The sequence below is a fragment of the Odontesthes bonariensis genome, chromosome 12 (genome assembly GCF_027942865.1).
Source record: "Odontesthes bonariensis isolate fOdoBon6 chromosome 12, fOdoBon6.hap1, whole genome shotgun sequence".
Lineage (NCBI taxonomy): Eukaryota > Metazoa > Chordata > Actinopteri > Atheriniformes > Atherinopsidae > Odontesthes > Odontesthes bonariensis.
Genome location: NC_134517.1, coordinates 23,556,291 through 23,577,811, shown reverse-complemented (window position 1 = coordinate 23,577,811; position 21,521 = coordinate 23,556,291). Strand labels below are relative to the sequence as shown.

The window sequence follows — 21,521 nt, the reverse complement described above, 5'->3', positions numbered from 1 at the left end:
ATGGGTTCTTCAGCTAAACTAATATTAAAATCTTAAAGATCTTGCTTCGTGGTATCAATTTTTTTTTTTATTATGTGAATTAATTAGAAGGCCATTCTTGATTTTTTTTCTTTTTTTTTTTCTTTGGAAAATATGTGCATAGGGAGTGTTGTTATGACAAGGTTTATCTGTAAGATGGAGCAGGCATCCTGTTCAGAAAGGTCTTTATTCGCTTTACAGGAAAATCTCTGGGATTCTGAGTCAGCAATAGAACAATATTAGAATTGCAAAATTTTCCTAGTAGTGGATGGGGAGCTGGAAATTACAGTTATGAGCCATCCCACTGCTCTCCATGTTATGGCTTGCCCGCTGTCTTTTTCTGTGGTGCGTCTATGTATGGTATGTGATCTACGATGTTACAACATGCTGCTGTTTCTTTGTCAGCTTCACCGTTGGGCTCATGAGCACAAAGAACCCGCACAAGATGACGAGCACTAGGAATTTTCTGCTGAATTTAGGCCCATCCCGCAATTCATTCAGTTGCATAACACCAACTGAGCTTCTTAAAATCTTCAGAGTAAACACTATTAATCTGCTCACTGGACTCACGTGAAGCAGCTTTTCCCTTGAGTCATGCGTGTTAAGCTGGTACCAGGCAGTAACGGCTGCCCACTGGTATGACAGTCACCGATCGTCTCATCTTAAAGGGAAACTGTAAATGTGGGGCCATGTGTTGCAGAGCACCTCTGTTATAAATCCGTCCTGATGTTTCTGTTTGTGTGTCTCTTTTTCCAGACAATAGGAGGCGGGACGTTGTCAACTGCCCGCACCCTTCCTCTTTCCCCTCTCACTCCCCCTCAGCCTCCTCCTAATTTACACGACCCCCTCTATCCCACTCCACGTTGTCCCCTGCGGCTTGAGAGCCACATTTAGCTCTGCTCCATTAGCCGGCTGGAAGGGGAAAAAAATTCTTGATGGAAAGGGGGGGGGGTTCTTTTTTTTTTTTTTTTTACAGTGGTTGGTTAGACTGCTGAGAGCTGCTTTGTCTAAGAAAGAAGCCCAAATCACAAATTAAAGAAAGGATCTAAGAGCAGTCATCACTTTAAGCTGTTGAGCTAATTAATTTGAAATGAACTAACCCTTTGGTTGGATAATTCCCTCTTTCTGTCTGTGTCTCAGCAGATTGGATTTCTTATACAGTAAATGGCTTTGGGCATTAAACAAAAGCATCTTGATCTTTCTTCTGACCCTGGTGGAAGACACTTTAGTGCTCCGGGATGAGAGTGTGTGCACACGTGGCAGCCTGTTGTTAATAGTTAATGAGGATTGATGTCTGAAAGTGGTGACCTTGTATAAGGTTTCCTAGTGGAATCCATGCATATTGATCTTTTCAGTTTGATGCTCTGTTGGACACACAATTCCCTTTTGCTCCATGCTTCCCTGGCCACCTCATTAGTAGCACTTGTGATGATTAATGGTTGCTCAGTTACAAGCTTCTTGAGTGATGGTGTGAAGTTTTCCATTTTGGAAATACACCTCTACCCTTCTTCAGGTAGGAAAATTGCTTTTGTTCTTGTCACCACATTTTAAAACTGTAGATAGTCTTTTTTTTTCCCATGTTGTGTTTAACAAAAGTCAACTTGTGTACAAGATCCAAAACGGATCAACCCCTGCTTCACCATCGAGACAGCACAGGCATTGGCTCTCATCTGCTGCAGACATTGAAACGCAGCTCAGTCTATAAATGTACCTCCACCACTGTAAGGAAACGACAGCTCATCTGAGCAATCAGCCTCAGATTCCTGTTTTTGCTCCTGGTTACTGAGCTGCTAACAAACATGCCTGGGAAGGTCAGTGACTCCACATGGATACATAAACACAGGACACCCGGCTGGCCAGACCAGTCATATAGTGCTTGTGTTAATGTCTGTCTGGAGGCAGAATCTGATCCCACTAATGGTGAAAAGTGTATTGTGGTTTTTCCGATTGCAATATACAGTGAGAGGGGGACTTTTACTGAGCATGTATGAACGGTAGTTTTAGTCTCTGGCATGCCTTGAGCATGCGAGCCTGGCAAACAACTTTTCTCCTATTTTATCAAGAGGATAGGTTGGGACAAGACAAACACCACTACAAGCCTTGTGTATGAATGCTAAGGTTGTTGTGCTGTTATTGTGTTGCAGGGAGCCCGTGTCTGGTTGAGACACAAAGAGCAGCTCCTCCCCTCCACTGTCAGCTCTTCTGATGACTTGTCCCTGGTCCTCACCACCGACTATGGGAAGGTAAGAAGGTTTCTTTTCCCCTTGTTTTGTCCTGGATTCCCTTCAGACAGTTCCAAACTCACACCTGCCCAGTGTAAGGGTCTGCACCACTATGAATTTTCAAGGAAATCTCTTTTTCATTTTTTTGTTAAGATATCAAGTGAAATGGCCCATTCTGCATGTGTGAGATACCTAATTGTTTGCACACATGTGTTTCTTTTGAGGGCTCTGCGGTGGGATCAACACCTTTTGTAATAAAGTAAGAATGACAGGAATGGAGTCCCAGTGACAAGTCTTATGGCTGAGCTTATCAGTTTGGCAGCGCGTGGAGGTCTTTGTGTCTGGAGGAAATCCTGTTAGAGGCTGGGAGATGGAGGAAGAGAGAGAGAGAGAGGGACAGAGAGGGAGGCGGCTATGAACAGTTCAAAAAATCATTTCTCACTCATGTGTCTGTCTGTCAGAGACAGCAGATTAAAAGCCTCAAAGTAGTCCCATCTTGTGGAATGTCTTTGTACTGAGCAAACCCACAGAGTAGTGCTTGTAGTCGTCCATTAGCTCAATAAAGCTAATGACTGTCCATCTAAACTCAGTCACTTGTATTAAGGACCATCTTCTGTCCACATGAGTCCCAACAGTAGCAGCCTCTGCCTTGAGACCGTCATCCCAACCATAAGCCTAAACCCAACAGTTTTTCCTCTGTTTTTCTACAAAGAGCAGTATATATTGTGGAGATGGCCAAGCTACGTAGGTGGGGCATCATTTTTTTTTTTATTATTTTGAAATCAAACTTCAAGCATGAATATTTACTTAATATCTAAGGTGTTGCATGTTGTGACAAATTAAAAAAAAAAAAGATTACACAACACTGCGGTTTCCACTCATCGGCGTCGATTTGCAGTGGAGCACTTTTTTCTGCAAAAAAAATCCCCCAAAAATGTGACCAAAATCCATTTCAACATGATTTCAACATGATTTCTCTCCACGTCTGTACACTGAACTCCCTGACTCAAAGATAACAGTCAGCCACATCCCAAAACTTGTTCATGGCTCTAAAACCATCATCAAGCCTGCTGATGAAAGGCTTGTGGTTGTTGTGATCGGGGACGACGGTGAATCGGCTTGCATAAAAAAAAACCCTGTGCCTGACTCGGTGGCAGTAAAAGCAATCTGACCTTCAACACCATGAATACCAGCGAGCTGGCTCATAGAGGACCTTGGGAAATCTATGTACTGTAATTTATGAACCTTTGTGGGGTGGAACTACGTTCTTTTGAAAGCTTTTATTGATGATTGTTGAGGCCTTTGTGTTCCATATTTGGCCAAAATCCCCCTTAGGTGTTCAGACTGGTGAAGATTCGGTGACTAAAAAGGCCATAAGATATGACTCACATCCTTTCCAAACTCTTAAACCACTCTGTGACCCATCATGACCAATGGATGAGCATGTCCTGGAAGAGACTCCCAGATCAGGGTGCTGAATTAAGAGAGTTCTGTAGTAATAGGTCTGTGAGCCAGTGGATACTAACTCATCCTCACAGCCTTTTAGGATAGTTTGTAATGTCTCTGTGGTCAGTGGTAGAGATGCTTGCAGTCTGAGGAGTCAACCATATGTTGCCTAAGAGGCAAGGACGTGACTGACCAATGAAATATGACTGGAGAACGTGCGGTACTGCTCCACCCTCAGTTGGAGATTTAAAAAAATAACATTGGGTTAATGTGAGAGGAAGTGTTGAATCTGACCTGATGCTTGGCTGTCTCATATGAACTTAACACGTGTGCTCAGGATGCTGTTTATCAGGACAGACATATGGGTGACTCCTCTGTTTTCAAGTCCTAAGAATCTGGAATGAAGCTGGAATGAAAAGAATGTAGGACTGTGAAACAGACTGTCTCCACCTTCGGGATCCCTGGCTGACCTTACGGGATTCTCTTATCCTTACTTGACGTACATCTGGGGCTTATTGGCATTTCCTGATCCAAGCGGTGTCTTTTATTTAATCCAGCTTTCCTTTAAACAACAGGGCATTCTATCTGCATGTGAGTGTGTGTGTTTGGGTGGCGTGCGAGTCTGTCTTCGGAGCATGTCATAAGGAGTTTGCTAAGTGCATCGTGGCAGCATTTTTTCACTTTTGCGGTGGGGGGAATTTACCATTATCCATCGTTTCTACTGCATGGGTGTTCAGTCTGACTCCAGAGAGCTCCACCAGAGTGTCTTCACCCACATGGCCTTAACGGGCTGACCTGGCTCCTGTCGAATTAACCTTCATATCAGCATTCGTCATCCCTGGTACAACTTTCAGTTTGTTTTTTGAGTGGCCAAGTAAGATACAGCAGACACATCGAAACGCAGAGCAAAGCATGCTGTGGGTTTTGGTTCATCGAGAAGATGCATCCATCCGTGTGTGTATATGTGTGTGTTTTGTGAGGCCAGATGGCACCAGCTGGAGGGGTGTACATGAAAAGAAAAGCCGGATTTGTCACCTGAACTAAATACCTGCTGCTGGTGATGTCATTTTCTCTTACCGGATAGTAAGTTGTTGTGCTGGTAGACAACGGACAGTTATCATTTTCACAGTATATAGTAATGCTCAAATACATTTTTTTAATTTGCCGATGGGTTAAGTTCTTGTTGTGCAAAACCGATAAAATTTCCTCAGTTTCTAGATTATGAGGAATGATTATTTTTGTCTGACAAGGCTAAGCTTTGAGAAGCTGCAATGGGCGTAATGTTTATCGATTATTTTTAGATCAGCTGATGACTGACCTCAATGAACTTATCAAAAAGCTTCCTTTTTTTTTTTTTACGCTTCGTTTTGCTCGTTGCGGAATTCTATTTATCTCCAATGAAAGTGAACAAATTTGACTTGTGAAAAGTCCACAGTCTTCAGACATAAAGCCTCTGTGGTTTTTGAATAGGTCATTGATGGTCCTTCAGTCTTTTCTGGATGATCGGTCAATGGAACCTTTAAATGGGCCTTTATGTGCATTCATGAGTACGCTCAGAGAAATAACCGGCTCACACAAACATTACTGGTACCGCATATGTGTGTGTGTGCGTGGGGGGGATACAACATTTACTTAGATGCAGATTTGTTACACGTGGCAGATTTGTGGTTGCAAAGTTAAACTCCTACACTGCTTTCATGTTTTCACAGTTTTCAGCATCAATATGCCCCCCCCCCCTCCTCTCCCGGGTCTGGGTGGGATCCCCCAGCGGCAGATGGATTCACTGTAAGACCGAGGGGGTCGGACGCAGTTAGAAAAGAGAAAAAGAGAGAGCCGGGGAGCCAAAAACAGACACTGACGAACAAAAAGAAGATTGTCTGTGATTTTTGTGTGTGTCCACGTGTCTCTGCCGAGAGCTTGAGCATGTCTGACAGCAGAACACCAGTCTGAGTGGCAGAGGCTGACTCCACCTACAGTATGTGTGAATATTCAGTAGAGCCGGTTGAACAAAGCGCAGCACTAGGGTGTGGTTTCAGTGAGGATGGAACAAAAGGAAACGACATCATTGCTGAGAGAAAGTTTCAAATCCAGTCGGTTGCTGTTGCTCCATCATTAGAATGAGCTCTTTGCACTCTTTAGTCTTTAACATTTTGGTGAGACTTTAGATTTTCTCTGCTTAGACAATTAAAATGTATTTTTTTTCTCCAGAAAACAACATCTAACACTCTTTCAAAATTCCCGATGGTAGTGCTGCCTCTTAATGATATTTCTTTCAATTTAATCTGCCAATTACTTTCAGTCATAAAATCATGTTAAACGGGTGTTGCGCAATGAAAAATGGGTTTTAAAAAATGGGTCAGGAATCTAATGATCTAATCTAGCAGTCAGTTTACCACCACATATGACAGAAATAAATGTAAATGCATCCATCACATTTATTATTAAATAAAGTAACTAGACGGTGGTTATTTTAGTTTAAGAGTCATTTTGAATGTCATGATAGTTGATCAGTTAACCAGTTTTTCTGTTACATTTTCAGCTGTAACATGTCACGCACACCCCTATTGTCCATTCATTTGTAAATGAAAATAGAAATACCAGCCCCTTCCCCTTTTTGCTTTTAAGAGTTTGATCACAAATTTCATAGAAAAAAATGTTCCCCCCCCCCCTTTATTAGCAACATAACATCAATCAACACCAAAGCCTTTGGGAGTGTTGTATTTTTCTGCCAGGTGTCCAGCCGCCTGCGCAGAAGCGTAGTTTTCAGGGGTCAACGCCAGGCCCCATTTGGAGAGCATTGATCAGTGCAGCAAAAACCTGATTGATCGATCATGACGCACATGTTGCTGTAAATGGCATGAAGTGGAGTCTGGATGCCATTGCATCGACATCGATGAAGCTTCGTCCGCCTGTGGGGCGAGAGTTACGGTCGCCGTCAAAGGCCTGCTCGGCGCCGACGAGACCCGAAATCCGAGAGGAAATCTTGTAACTGTGTTAATGTTGTGCTGATGGTGTGCTGTAAAAGTGTCCTTTTACACATATCAACAGGATAGCCTTTACTCTGTAAATTAGAATCCAACAAATTTATAGAACTATAAAGGTGATGAGAAATGCTGTGGCTCTGAGGACAGAGTTCAGTGACCCGTCTCGCAGGGACGTCACGCGCAATGAAACCAAGACCACAATGGGTCAAAACAGAGGAATGTGAAACCCCCTTTTGATGTTGAAACCTCCAGCTCAGCTTCCCATGAGCGTCTCTGATGTTTCGGGCATGAAAAAGTCCCCGAGGGGTCGCTCTGTGAAATTTGAACAGTGACTTATTTAAAGGCCATCAAAATCGAAGGTTTTACAAGGTGATCTAGATGCAGGCAGTCATAAGACAACACACACACACGCAAAAAAAAAAATTCTGAACAGATAGTCTTTCTCCCTTGTGTAAAGTTTTTTTATGACGGAATGGTGAAGGCGCCTCCCAAGCACCCGGCTCATTGTGTGTTTGCCTGTAGCCCCCGATGTTTTCCTTCTGAAGCTCGAGCTGAAATGGAGTGTAATCTTGTCCTGTTTTCACTTGTAGTTGTTTGTTAACCTGTATTAACTATTAACTCGGCCACTTTGAACTTGTGCTTTGGGAATGTTGAGAATGCTAACAGACAGCGGAGGTAGCATGGGTGTCAGTGGTTTGTTTATTTGGGAGGGCTGGAAACTAAATCTGGTCAACAGAAGTGAAGTCAGACCTGGGAAGGGTTTATTTTTACCATTTCACTGTATATTTTGATGTCGTCCCCCCGTCCCCCCCCCCCTTGAAAGTATCAGAAAAATGTAATATTTTCCATTTTTATTCAACAGAACAACATATGATAATACAGTCTGATTATGAAATACATCAAGCGTAACGTCTAATAAGGGCAGACATCTTTGTTGATGTTTCACTTAACTTTTTGTTTTTTTTAACGGATAATTAACTCATCTTTACAAATGGACAGTTCACAAGGCTATACGGTAACTAATACTGACTGATTCCAGCTAATGTTTGCAAATCGACATCACTGAGTCTGCTTACCCATTTTTTTCCTCACCTGTGCTGCTGTTATTTCATAATTATCACTTGTGGCTACACAACGTCGTTGTTTGTAGGTTGTCAAATCTGTCAAAATATCCCAGATAGGAAGATGGGTTTGTGTGTGACAACCTTTCCAGCATGAATCTACCAATGAGGTGTTTCGAATGGCATCAGCCACATTAAATGCTGGAGGGAAAGGCCTGTTTGATTTAGTAGTCACTCAGGCCCTGTCTTGGATTTGGACCAATTTGCTTGAAGCAGGGGTGGTGTTAAACCAAATGTTTAGGGACATCTGGCTGCAAATCTGCAAGGTTTTGGACGATGACATCACATGCAGCACACGCTGCTTTTCCCTCAGGTCATCAGCCTTTTACAAACCTTATTAGCACAACAACATCGAGTATCCCACCAATGACTGCATCTTTAGTCTGCTTTTCTCTCAGTTTGCGCCTATCCTCAAATTGACATAGACGGCTACCAGACCACTTTTTCACATTTTTCGTGCAGATTCATTTCAGCTGATTAATGACATAATGTAATTATTGTGTTTTTAATCATCCAGCCTTTGAACAACACAAACCACTTTGAACAACACAACCCCAGATATCTTTTCTCTACATCCATCTGGCGAGCCCTTCTGAATTATTTGGCGACCCAAGATGACGGCAATGAGAAGAGCAGGAATTCGGCACTCGGGGTTGTCCTGTCATTTGATGATTTTTGAGATGTGATCCCGCTGACATTTTAGCATCTTTAAGAATATTGTTTTGTTTTTACACCCCGCGACTGTTTTCAGATGCAAAAGTACTGCTCTGCTGATGGCGAGGGTGTGCCCAGCACCAAATGGCAGCTAGCTGCTTGCTAATCCGTGCAAGCTAGTGAATAACAAAAGAGAGCTTAAAGGAGAGTCAATATTGGCCATTTATCCAGAAACACGACTTGCTGCTCCAAGTCTGCTGGACAGTATTGATTTTTATAGAGCGTGATTCCATTTATATTGTGTGCACAGGCTGTTGTACTGCCACCATGTGGTTGACACATTTTTGATGCGGCTTTAAATATGACGCTTTGGCATTATTTGATAGCGCAGACTCATTATTTGTACTTTCAAAGAAACAAGCAACCCTTTTCAAACTTTCCCTTCACCAGCAGCCTGTCTGCGCTGACTCAGCGGCTCTTTGAAACCCAATGTGTGCCCTCAACTGGGATGCATTTCCATACGCCTGTAGACCCTGCGATAATGCACTGGGAAGCCACAATTCCAGCCTCCATGAGTATTGATCTGGAAACTGCTTCTCATCAAGTGACCAACATAGCTGTCTGCCTGTCTTCTTATCTCATCGCTGGTGCATTAGGGCTCTGATAGCCACAAAGTCTGAAAGGCTTTTGTCTTCATTTTCTTTGGTTTAGTCGAGGCGCTGTTAGATATCCCTCTTTCCCTCATCTGTCGCTGTGTCCAATTTGCTTTGTTGCCGCAATGAAAAGATCTGTTGACAGAGAAGACTTGTACCTGTGCTGGTATGAAGCTAGCGGGCACAGACGTCACATCACATTTTCACCTCAGATTTTCCCGTAAGATCTTGTGAATCTACCTGCCATGCATGCTGTGGAGGTCTGAGCTTGTGCCAGGAGACTGATTAACATCTTTAAGTTGTTCACATGCCTGATCTTCTGTGATAAAGCTGCTCAAACTGTGACGCTGCTGGCTGCTTTTCAACCATTGTTTGCTCAGACTGCAGATACTGAAAGTGTTCATGAGTTGGTTGTGGTGGATAATGTATCTTACCCATAATAGTCTGGTGTATTACAGCCCAAAAGCAATCTACATAATCGAATGTTCATTACTTGACCAAGATAATATAATCTTTAGTGCCGAAGCCTAAAGCCTTTGGCCACCAAGGAGCCACGATGAGCACAAAATTAGTATTTTGCTATTGAGGAGGATACTGTGTAGCCGCTAAATAAATCACAAGACGAGATGTAAAACAAAGGGCACTTAATACAAAACAACCACCGTTAACAAGTTGGCCAGTCAAACTTATTGTACACTAGACGTTGAGCGCTCTGATTACACGAGTGTTCACAAAAGAGTCTCTCCAACATTTAGGAGAACATTTGAGACCAGATTAACCAGCAGGATTTAAACTACCGTTAAGATATCCAATATGCAGAAGTGTCTTGTTCTTTTCTTGTTGAAACAAGCCAAGAGCAAAATAAACTGAGCTGTTTTCTTACGCTGAAGTGCAACAGGCACTCTATTTATTGATAAGAATGTGGATGTGTGATTGCATTTTCAATGAAATTTTCAACTGTGACATTTAGTTTGTCTAAATGTGCATTTTTTTTTTTTTTTTGGTTTGGTTTCAGGTGATCCATCTGCAGAGGGAGGAACTGAACAGAGAGACGGTGTACCCGATGCACCCCAGCAGCATCCATGGAGTAGAGGACATGTCCACACTGGCAGAGCTGCACGAAGCTGCCATCATGCACAACCTCTGTCTGCGCTACCAGAAAGACAACATCTATGTGAGTCTTAGCCAGTGAGCACTTTAGTATTTGCCACCATAAGTAACCTGGAATCTGTTTTTTGTTTTTTTTTCAGAGGTTTATGCAATTTTCCTTCCCCCCCCCCCCTGGGGAATAGAAGCACAAATAGAAGTAGGACACATCTCCAACATCAACAGGGAAGGAGTCAGAGTCAAATGAAATGCTACAACAAAAACGCTTTTTTTTTGCTGGAAAACAATGTGAAACTTGAACAGAAAGTAACAAAGTAGACAGCAAGAAGGTTCACGTGTAAAACTATCAAATAACGCTTTAAATACAGATAAACCCTTAAAGGAAGTGAACCTCTGTGAGTGTATTCAGACCTGGATATCATTTATGTTTGTTTTATCCGCACTCTCCCTCAGGATTGCTGCGCCGAGGCCCCTCTGAAACATTATCCAGTCTTTATTAAAATAATCACGTGGCATCCATCTATTTGGAAATCCTATCTTCTAATCTCATCTCGGAGGGTTAGTGTGGTCTGTCCGCATGGCATCGCAGAATAGTTTCATTGTGGCACGATGACCCACAAACACACTTTTGAGAGGAACTTTTCCCCAAAGCGCATTACCCGAGCAGTACCAGTGGATCCTGAAATATTAGCAGCCTTACCGCAAACTAGGTCACATTCGCAAGTAAAGAAGACTATTACTGACTGCGCTCATTGTATCAAAGAAAAATCTACAGAGCCAATGGTGCTAATTAATTGTACTAGCAAGCTCATGCAAAATAGCAGTGCTTGACAAAGTGATAAGAGTTGCAAATGAGCAAAATACGTAAGCATTTCGATCATAGCATGAGTGTTCTGTCATCTTTCAACAATAATCGTCTCTATTCTGTCTCCCTCATTCTCTTATCATTTTCACACCTCCTCAGACTAACATAGGTTCCATTCTGGCAGCAGTAAATCCCTATAAGCAGATAGCGGGCCTGTACGACGGCACTGCAGTCGACTTGTACAGCAAGCACCAGATGGGGGAGCTGCCTCCTCATATCTTCGCTGTGGCCAACGAGTGTTACCGCTGCCTGTGGAAAAGACACGACAGCCAGTGTGTTCTCATCAGGTCAGTGGGCACTGCAGGATCTTAAAGACTCCTGTAACCATAAAAAATATTGGAATTGGCTTGAATTTAGATCACAAGAAAGTGTACTTGTTTTTATATATATATATATATATATATATATATATATATATATATATATATATATATATATATATCCACTCTTCTCTGTGTCTTCAGTGGGGAGAGTGGTGCTGGGAAGACAGAGAGCACAAAGCTGCTCCTGAAGTTCCTCTCAGTAATGAGTCAAAACTCAGCCGGTACTCCTCTGTCAGAGAGAACCACCAGGGTGGAGCAGGCACTCGTCCAGAGCAGGTACTGAATTACATCCAACCTCTGACGGGCGTAGCCGTGTCGTATTTTCAAGATGCATCCGGGATTCTGCCCGGATTGCACACGGACTGGTCCAGAACACAAAACCTTCTTCCTTCCAGCCAAGGCCAGACACGCATCTTAATAATAAGGGGATAAAACATTCTCCCGTGGCTTGTGATAGTGCACGTTGAGGCTTTTTCATTTTCTGTGCATGAAAAGAAGCTGAACCGAGGGCAAAACAAGTTTACAAAGTGATCAGCTAATTCTAATTCCTCAGGAAATTCACTGAAGGCGTGAAAACATTGTTTTGCACCTGCCATTTTGTGAAAACTAAAGAGCAACAATCTTTTCTTTATTGTATCTTAGTGCTTTTGTCAAAGTCTTCACAGACAATTGTCGAACAGGAAATATCTGGTGTATAGGACTGTGTTTTACTTCTGTTTGCAGCCCCATCATGGAAGCGTTTGGGAATGCAAAGACTGTGTACAACAATAATTCCAGTCGCTTTGGGAAGTTCATACAGCTCCACTTTTCCCAGAATGGAAACATTCAGGGAGGCTGCATCGTTGACTGTATCCTATATAAAAACAAGTCATACAAACTGTAAAGAAATGACATCTTAGAAGTATTTTGTACAAAACACAGATGACTTTGATTTTTCTTTGTGTGTTTTCCTTGACCTCCAATTATCAGATTTGCTGGAAAAGGTAAGTTTGTGGTGAGATAAAACATTCAGTCTTGAGGAAATCTAATATTCAATGACTCCAACATTTAAGGGAATAATCAGCACAGCACCTTCAGTTGTGAAACCGCTTTCTAACCATCTTCTCCCTCTAAGAACCGCGTGGTTCGACAGAATCCCGGCGAGAGAAACTACCACATCTTCTACGCATTGCTTGCAGGGGCAGACAAAGACCACAGAGGTTTGTTCTGTATAAGTAGTGTGTGACCACCTTTTGTCAGTCAGGGTTTTCTTGGATCCTAACACATCAACCAAATCAAGGCCCTAAAGATTTTGTGGCTAATGTGTCAAAATTCTACTTTTCTATAGTTGAATAAGAGATGAACTTAACTTGAAAAAGCCATTCAAAATACTTTTTACAGTATGTTTTTTTAGGTTGCTTTTTAACTCGGTGTTACATTTCTTAACATTTAAGTTGTAATGCCTCCTTTCTCTGTTTTGCAGACATGTACCTCTTGTCCCAGGGTCCAGAGTCTTATCACTACCTGAGCCAGTCGGGCTGCGTTCAGGACAGCAGTCTTGATGACAAACAGCTCTTTAATAGTGTGATGGTAAGGAAGAGACAGCGAACGTGACTTTTTACTGTATGTTGTTGGCTTTATCTCCAGGGGGCGCCATATCCCTTCAGCTTTAAGGAAACAGAAAAACCTACCAGACCAAGATATCACTGCCAGAGAACATGAGACTTTGGGGAAACATGTTATCTGACTGTTTCATGTTGGGTTTGCAGGAATATTTAGAATTATAGTCAGAGTTAGACGTTTTATCACTCAGAGGATAAACTAAATGAAGTTCAGCCGATAACTTGAACAGATTTAAGCCTCTCTTAAGATTTTTGATTGTGACCTTTTGCGTTGTTTTGCAGGAAGCACTAAAAGTGATGGAATTCTCTGAGGAGGAGATCAGAGATGTGTTCAAATTGCTGTCTGCTGTCCTCCAGATGGGCAACATTGAATTCATGACTGCTGGTGGAGCTCAGATCACTTCAAAAGGAGGTAAAGGAAAGAACTAATGAGTCAGGAATAGATAACATATCTGCGTCATTTAGTGTTAGACTGAGACTTATGGATTTCTTCCATACATTTAATGTGTGCCAAGAAACTTTGAGAGAGACGGATAAGGAACAGTGAGGTCTTCTCATTGTGCTTTAACTGACCAAATATCTGAATTAGGTCCAGTAAGGAAAGTTTCCCATAAGGAGCTGTGCAACTTTTCACAACTTTTTAGTAAAAAGAAGGCACAAAAATGTGTAAAGATTATATTTCTTGAGTTTGTCTTTGAACAGGGGTGATCTTTCAAGGAAATTCCAGGTTTGTAGTGTGTAATGAGTGCTAACTTGCAGAGTTACTTCAGAGGAAATAATTTGGAAAAGTTAGGGAAATTACCAACCTTTAAAACAGTTTGTCACTGGTATTAGTCCCACACCTCGGAGGTGTATTTTGATCAACTATAACACAGTTCCTGTCAAGCAGCTTCAGCAAATTAATAACCAATAATCTTAGAAAAGTGTTTTTAAAGTTGAAGCGATTTCTTTGAAAGGGGAGAGAAAGGGGGAAAACATCCATACAGTGTTTACCAAGATGTGGAAAGAACACATTTATTAAAGGAGAAATGTGGGAATATAGATCTTTCAGAGGTTAAGCTCCTATATGTAGTGATATTGGGCCACTCGGCAGTATTACTTCCACTTCGCTCCTGAGTTTGATTGACGTTGCACAAGCAGACAGAGCACTGAACAGGTTGTAACATGAGCTTAAGGCTCCTTTGTTCGCTGTGTCTGACCTCTTTTCCAAAGAACCTGTAAACTATAGTGACTAAAGAGCACCACAGCTCAGACAACAGGGTAAAGTTTCCTATAGACTGTATAGGATCACAGTCCATTTGTCACATCTGTTATTTGACGTCAGGAGAAGTCCCCTGAGCTACAATGCAGTGCATCTGTGTGTATTCCAGTGGTCAGTAATGTCAGCGAGCTGCTCGGCCTGGACTCCTTTCAGCTGTCAGAGGTGTTGACCCAGCGCTCCATGATCCTCAGAGGAGAAGAGATCTGCTCCCCCCTCACTGTTGAACAGGTAACAACACATCCGACCTAACTTCCTCACTCGCTGCCCACTACAAGAACCCTACGGCTAACGCAAAACCATCCTGTAACATTTAAGTGTACGATTTTTAGGTTTGGTAATAGGAAATCTGGATATTTGCTGCCCCCTATCCTCTCCTGTCCCGGTGACACACACCCACACACAGCCTTTCCCCACCGCCCTCCACCACATGCCTCTCCAGATCCCTTGCGTGACTCCCAGCCATTTCCTGCTTTTTGTCTGCCAGATTCCAGGCACAATAAAGCCATCGTGATAGTGATCTGAGTCAAAAGCACAATAGAGCCAATGACTGGCGCTGAAGTGAGAGTCTTCTCCTCTGGAGGCAGTGCAGCCAGGCACCAAGGCGCTGGCGTGATAATTCATTCCTGCTTCAAATGTCCACGCTGTCGTCTGTAATTAATGGGAATATTCCACAAGTCTTTATATGCATGCATTATCCTTTTAACCATATGCCACAAGAACATTCTGACTCACGACAGTCTCCTTCTTGGCTGAGCTCAACCTATTCAGCCCACTCATACTCATAAATGTCACCGAATATGCAGCACGGACCTTCACTATTATCACAGGGACAAGAAAGCCACAATAAAGCTTTTCACCACCAGACAAAGAACTTGTACTGTCACCCTACTGCTGCTTGTTGTGCCTGGCCTTTGAAGCAGCTTGTCTCTTAAAAGAGTTCATTATTCCAGTCCTGGAGTCTACAAGAAAGACTTCTTCTCACAACGGCCAGGGGTCACTCCCCCTCACCATCGCCTGCAGCAGCCCGCTTCCCTAGTGCCCCGCGCCCCCCCCCCCATCCTGGACAAACAGCCATTCTTCTCACCACTGTGACGGAGATCCTGGAGCCACCAGCACTCCGTTCACACCCAGCTAGTTGCGGGAGGCATGATGGATTACTCAAAAGCCTGGGAGCATTGTTGCTCCACGTACAGTACACACCGTCGCACTTTTGTTTTGTTTTCAATTCAAGCACAATACCTGCGGAGGAAGTTTAGCTGGCAAGCTCAGTCTTTTTCTGTTTGTACACGGATGATGCCTGTTTGAAATTTTGACTTCAAGGCAGCTGGAAAAAAAATCAGATTTGTGTCAAAGCAGGGGTAAATTTGCCCGATAAAACTGAACGATAAAAACTGAAATTTTCTTCCTGAGTTTGTACTCTATATTTATCCACCTCCACGTGTTCGTATTTTCATATGAAGGAAGAAATAAGCACCAATGCTATGATCTGGTGCTAATAAGTACAGCTGCCCAATGAACTACAGTAAGAAGGTCAGCAGGGCACTCTGTGATGTAGTGGACCTCTGAAATGCTCTCTGATACCTTTTTGTAAATGTCTTAAACCGTGAAATGCTTGTTAGAGTTGTTATGGCAGCTTCACTGCGATTGTTAAGACAGGTCAAGAGAGCCAGAATTCTAAAGTTTTTTCAAAACTCACCAAATGAAATGCAAATCACTGCCCATCACTCTGAAAGTTAAAATGACAGCTGCTCAGAAAGAAAGAGAATGTTTTAAGACTTAAATGTTCCTAAGGACATAATGAATTTAATAGGGCTGGGCGAGTTAACTTGTTAGTATCGCGTTAACTCGTTAATTATTTAACACCGATAAATATTTTATCGCGCATTAACGCAGGTTTTATTATTTATTTTATTATTGTAAAAGTCTGTTGCTCACAGGCTTTTATTTTGTAAAAGTCTGTTGCTGTCTGCTGCAGAACCGGAAAAGAAAGTAATTGGCGGATCCACCAAACATGGAGAAGGGTACTGAACTTTTACTCGGCCATTTTCATTGTTAAATTGTCTTATCACCGTAGTAGTTCCAGTCTAAAATATCACTTAAAGGCAAAACACACAATTGATACCAGGAAGTCAACGAAACAGACAGTGGAGCGAGGCTTCTACATAAAAACTACATAAAAATGCTGAGGTTAAAAGTGTGTTTGCACAACAAATGTAATGGAACTTTCATTCATATGGCAGCACATTTAAAATAAAACTAAATGCTAAAAGCTAGACACTACTTTTGAATTAATTTTCGGATTTTGCGTACAAATGCGATTAATCGTGATTAATCAGGGAAATCATGTGAATAATTAGATTAAACATTTTAACCGTTGCCCAGCCCTGGAATTTAAGAACGACCGTTTTTATCAGCTTCGGTTGATCGAAATCTGGGCAACTGTCTTGAATTTTACAGTGAAAGGTTTTTGTTATTTTTTTAACTCACTGAGCTCTTCAAAGTAACAGAAATTTTGATCGTTTCTGTCTGCTACCGATCTGTTTCTGTGTATAACACTAAAAGCAGTAATGAAACTGTGTTTACGTGTGACTCTGATTTACCTTTGTTTTTGCTGGATTTCTTTGTGAAATGAAATAATACAGCCTGCAGCGCATCAGCCTAAAGATATGCAGGCGATGAACAGCGTCTGCCTGTTGTCACAACAGACAGCAGACAGACGCTGACAAAACACACCTCTATCTCCGAACCGCTATTTGTTTTATGGAAACACGACCGAGGCCTCACACGCAGCATCAGTCAAACCAATCAGTGTTTTTAATCTGTTTCAACCCCCATCTAATACAACTCATAAATTGTGCCGTCTACGTTCACTTATATTTTGCTTACAGTTTACAAAGTTTCCATTCTCCTATTAATTATGCAATCCATGGTATCCATAGTAACCAGCATCTTTGTCATCATCTGCAGGCGGTGGACTCCCGGGACTCTGTTGCCATGGCGTTATATTCTCAATGTTTTTCCTGGATCATAATGAGGATCAATCAGAAGATCAAAGGGAAGGACAACTTCAAGTCCATCGGCATTCTAGACATCTTCGGCTTTGAGAACTTTGAGGTTAAAACACACCCCCGCGCTGCTCTTTTTCTTCCGCAGCTTGTTGCTGAGAGTGCAGAAATTTCCTGCCAAACATTTCTGTTTACTTTTACATTTTTTTCCACACCATCTCTGCTCTACTTACTGGTTTGAGAAAAGTTGGAAGAACACGATTTCCCATAATTCTGTGGACCTGTCAGGCTAAACGAACACATCTGTCAGATAGTGCCGCAGAACAACACAAAACTGCACGGACAATGACTGCTTTATGCCGATCAACCTTTTTCAGCATTGATTAACTGGATTTTCAAACACGTGACTCAGAATTCGTGGAGCGGACGTGGCTTGTTTGATTGCAAATGACATAGAGAGTAATGTTCATGTTTGCTGAGTTTTCAGAGGATTTCAAATCAAACAATTTCAGAGTGTTTAAAAGCATTTGCATTTGTAACATTAAACTTAATTAAGCTCAATCTTTATTTTTTTGTATAATGTAACTTTAAAACTGTTAAAGGTGGTAACATTTCTACACGGGCGCGACAGTAGCGTTGCATTTCACGTCAGCCGGCAATGACTAATTTGCCAACGCTGAAGAGAGGAACAGCTGAAGGACACAAAATAGGCTACGGCCACTTTGAGGCATCCAGAAAAGTTTTTGATGTTTCCGGATTAAAGAGGAACATCTTGTTTAGAGGAAGGATTACTCTCAGGAAAAAAGAAGGCAGTTGAGGGCGATGACAATGACAGGGAAAAGCAACATTTGCGTACTCGGCATTCAATAAAAATTGGCTTGTTTTTATGCCGCTTCAAAGAAAAATGGAGAAAAGACAGCCCTCCTAAAACTGCACAGTGATCTGCAAAAGGAGGAAAGTTTCTGTGGTTTCCTTAGATGCATGCTGAACATCTCAAGATTTTGTTTTCAACATATGACCAAAAAAACCCCATTAAATAGAACTATTATCCAATGGGAAACTTTGTTTTTTTTTTAATGTCTTTTTATGAGGGCATCTCTAAGCTATAGAACTAATGGCTTTGAACTGTCCTTTCATCCTGCAGGTGAACCGGTTCGAACAGTTTAACATCAACTATGCCAATGAGAAACTTCAGGAATACTTCAACAAGCACATCTTCTCGCTGGAGCAGTTGGAGTACAACAGGTCAAAGCATACACACAGATACACATTCATTTGGAGTAAAAGTAGGCTTTGCGTGTAGACTGTCCTGCAGACAGATAGGGCTGTGGGTGGAGGGGCCTCCTCATGACAACACCCGCAAACTGCCAGGCGTTTGGAACTGGTTCAGTTTCTCCCGCAGCCAGTTGTTTTATAGTATAATAGACCAGCAGCCTGCACATGGCTCATTTCATCACATGTCGTGCTGGATAATGCAGCCATTGTGTCTTCCTCGTTGTTTATATTTGTATATATACATGCAGTAACTGTGTGTGTGTGTGTGTGTGTGTGTGTGTCCTCACAGGGAGGGGATCCAGTGGGAGGCCATAGACTGGATGGATAACGCAGAGTGTCTGGATCTCATAGAGAAGGTAACATACAGTCAGATCTTGAGAGAGCAAAGTCATCACTGGGTTCGACCGCTAACCACCAGTCAGAGCGAGCTGACCTAGACGCCACACTGTGCTTACACTGACTTCCATTTCCCAGTCTATCATTATATAGTCTCAGTTTGCATGTTGTTTGCACAGTAATGTACACCAGTCAGCGGCTAGAGGTATGGTTGAAATAAAGCATGACGACAATTTGTTATTTTATACCAGAGTTGTAAATTATGTTAAAATCGAGTTGCTACAAAGGTGGGCTTGTGTCTGAAAGAATCCCAGAGGGAGCAAAAACACTTCTACCGTCCTATTCTTACACAGATTTAGCTTCGTTATCTTATAATCACAGCTGCATTAGTGTGGCTGCGCGCAACTGTAGAAATGTGAATCAAAGCATCTCCAAACCTTGTGTCTGCTCTGAACTTATTCTTTCTGAAGAAAGGAGCACATTGAATGAATAACTTTGCTGTTTCCTGGTTTTATTGTTATAAGATAAGCTGCCAGATGTGTTCCAGTGGGATTATAACTAGTTTCATCATGACTCCGCTGTGCTTCACCCTCTCTGCTCCTCTGTCTGTCTCCCCTTTAGAAACTGGGCATGTTGGCTCTTATCAACGAGGAGAGCCGCTTCCCCAAAGGCACCGACTACACCCTTTTGGAGAAACTGCACAGCCGGCACGCAGTGAGTCCAAACACGAACACCTCGGTGACTTTCACACATGCAGCAGCCCACTCTAACCCTCACAGACAGACACTGGCCAAGCAATAAAAATAACCTATATCAATCCACCAAAGCTCCTTAACCTCAGCTGAAGAAATGCTTTCATTACCCCGGCAGCACAGACAGCCTTAAAGAGTTAAACCTCAGTCCTGGCAGCTGAATCGCCTGTTGCATTGAATGTATTTACAGCATTTTGTACACACACACCCCCCCCGAGCACTCTCATGTTCAACAATGCTGAAATGTGATCAGCCATTCTCCCAGTCTGATCGGCTTTGTGTGCAGGAGAAAAGACGGTTCTCAGAAGGTTTGCTGCGGCCAACTGAAAAAACAAGAGTGAAACCTGCTGTAGAGGAAGAACTGCCTGACCTCTCCCAGAGGTGTTCACCTTCCCTGCTGATGTCTGTTTCAATTTAAGGCTGCTGTCAGGGGATTGTAGTCTTTTTTTGTCTCGCATGAGGCAAAAGGAGCTGAGGCAGATTGACAACTGATATAAAATGATTAAACAATCACAATAGAGAATGAGTGTTTTATCAAATATCAAAGCTGGTGACACCTTTTTAAATGTGAGGATTTGATGTTTCTACCTGTATTAGAGTGTTGTGCAGAGGTATTGAGCCACCCTTAATTTTTTTTATACATGGCCTGAAAATGCAACATGGGTGCAGTGATCTCTTGGAATGTACAAACATAGATGGGAGTCGGAAACAGAGTTTTTTTACAATTCTAACAAGCTTGAAAGTCAATTTTTAGTCTGAACACCTTTATTCTGCAACACAGTCTGAACCCTCTTAGGCCAATGTATTTGTAATTTCTTCAGGAATAGCTCTCCAGGCTTCTTCAAAGACATCCCAAAGCTCTTCTTTGGATGTCGGCTGCCTTTTGTTCTGTTTTCTGTCAAGATGATCCCACACTGCTTCAATAATGTTGAGGTCCAGGCTCTGGAGGTGATTTATCACTCTTCAGGCGTTTCTTTCTGTTTCCCATCCTTAAGAATGGCTTCTTGACAGCCACCCGTCCATGGGGACCATTTCTGATGAGGCTTAGGCCAACAGTGGATGGATCAACTTGAAGGCCTAGACGTATCTCTCAGGTTCCCGTGTCTGGTATTAAGGACATCTCTTTCGGATATTGTCCATCTGCTTTAGATTTTTAGGCCTGTTACACCTTCTTTTGTCCTCCTCTTGTCCAGTTTCTTCAAACGTTTTAAGGACACTCTACACACCATGCTGAGATATGACAGTTTTTTTTGGCTAATAGTTTTTTGGGAATAACCTTGTTGGAGCAAAAATACTATTTTATGCCTGTTAAACTGTTATCTTTGCCTTTTCTTTTTCTAAATGCAGCTAAAGAAATGGGGACATGTCGTGTGTCTTTGCAATAAACTGCTAGAAACAAAGTGCTTCTATTTAGAATTGGTTCTTTGCTAAGTTGTCTGTTATGTGTTAACAGAAAATTGTCTATTCCCTTGAGGTCTGTGTTAAGTAGCTTGAAAAAAAGAAAAGAAAAAATAATTCATTCATCTAAAAATGATGAGGTACAAGGACTGTACTAAAAATGAGAGGGGGAAAAAAACAGACAATGTCCAAAGAAAAACTCTGAAAGACCTTTAGAATGCCTGGGGAACTATTGCTCAAGACCACCTTTAAGGAGTACAAGAAAGTCTGGCCGTTTGGAAGCCAAATATAAAGAAACGAGGGGTGGATGGAGACTTTAGCTCAGTACTCCAAATCATTGTAGATTGCTTATTTATTCCTTGTGATACGTTTTAGTTTAAAGTTTTGACGTTGAAGCTGTAAACAGATGGAGACACTACATATATACTAAGAAACCGCTGTTAAAAGCAAAAGGATGTTGATAGAAAATGCTATCGACAAATGTATGACCCAAGCCAGCT

At 42.1% G+C, this 21,521-nt stretch overlaps 1 protein-coding gene across 1 annotated transcript in view; it reads left to right on the top strand.

The window, feature by feature from the left end:
* Nucleotides 1-21,521, top strand: part of myo10l3 (myosin X, like 3) — a 54,340-nt gene that overhangs the window by 11,049 nt on the left and 21,770 nt on the right. Inside the window, exons 2-15 of the mRNA XM_075479778.1 lie at nt 2,163-2,261; nt 10,114-10,272; nt 11,170-11,357; nt 11,535-11,669; nt 12,117-12,241; nt 12,363-12,376; nt 12,508-12,592; nt 12,856-12,962; nt 13,277-13,406; nt 14,365-14,483; nt 17,223-17,369; nt 18,405-18,505; nt 18,825-18,891; nt 19,493-19,585. Of these exons, the coding sequence (XP_075335893.1) occupies nt 2,163-2,261; nt 10,114-10,272; nt 11,170-11,357; nt 11,535-11,669; nt 12,117-12,241; nt 12,363-12,376; nt 12,508-12,592; nt 12,856-12,962; nt 13,277-13,406; nt 14,365-14,483; nt 17,223-17,369; nt 18,405-18,505; nt 18,825-18,891; nt 19,493-19,585 (1,569 nt within the window). The remainder of the gene's footprint in view (nt 1-2,162; nt 2,262-10,113; nt 10,273-11,169; nt 11,358-11,534; nt 11,670-12,116; nt 12,242-12,362; nt 12,377-12,507; nt 12,593-12,855; nt 12,963-13,276; nt 13,407-14,364; nt 14,484-17,222; nt 17,370-18,404; nt 18,506-18,824; nt 18,892-19,492; nt 19,586-21,521) is intronic.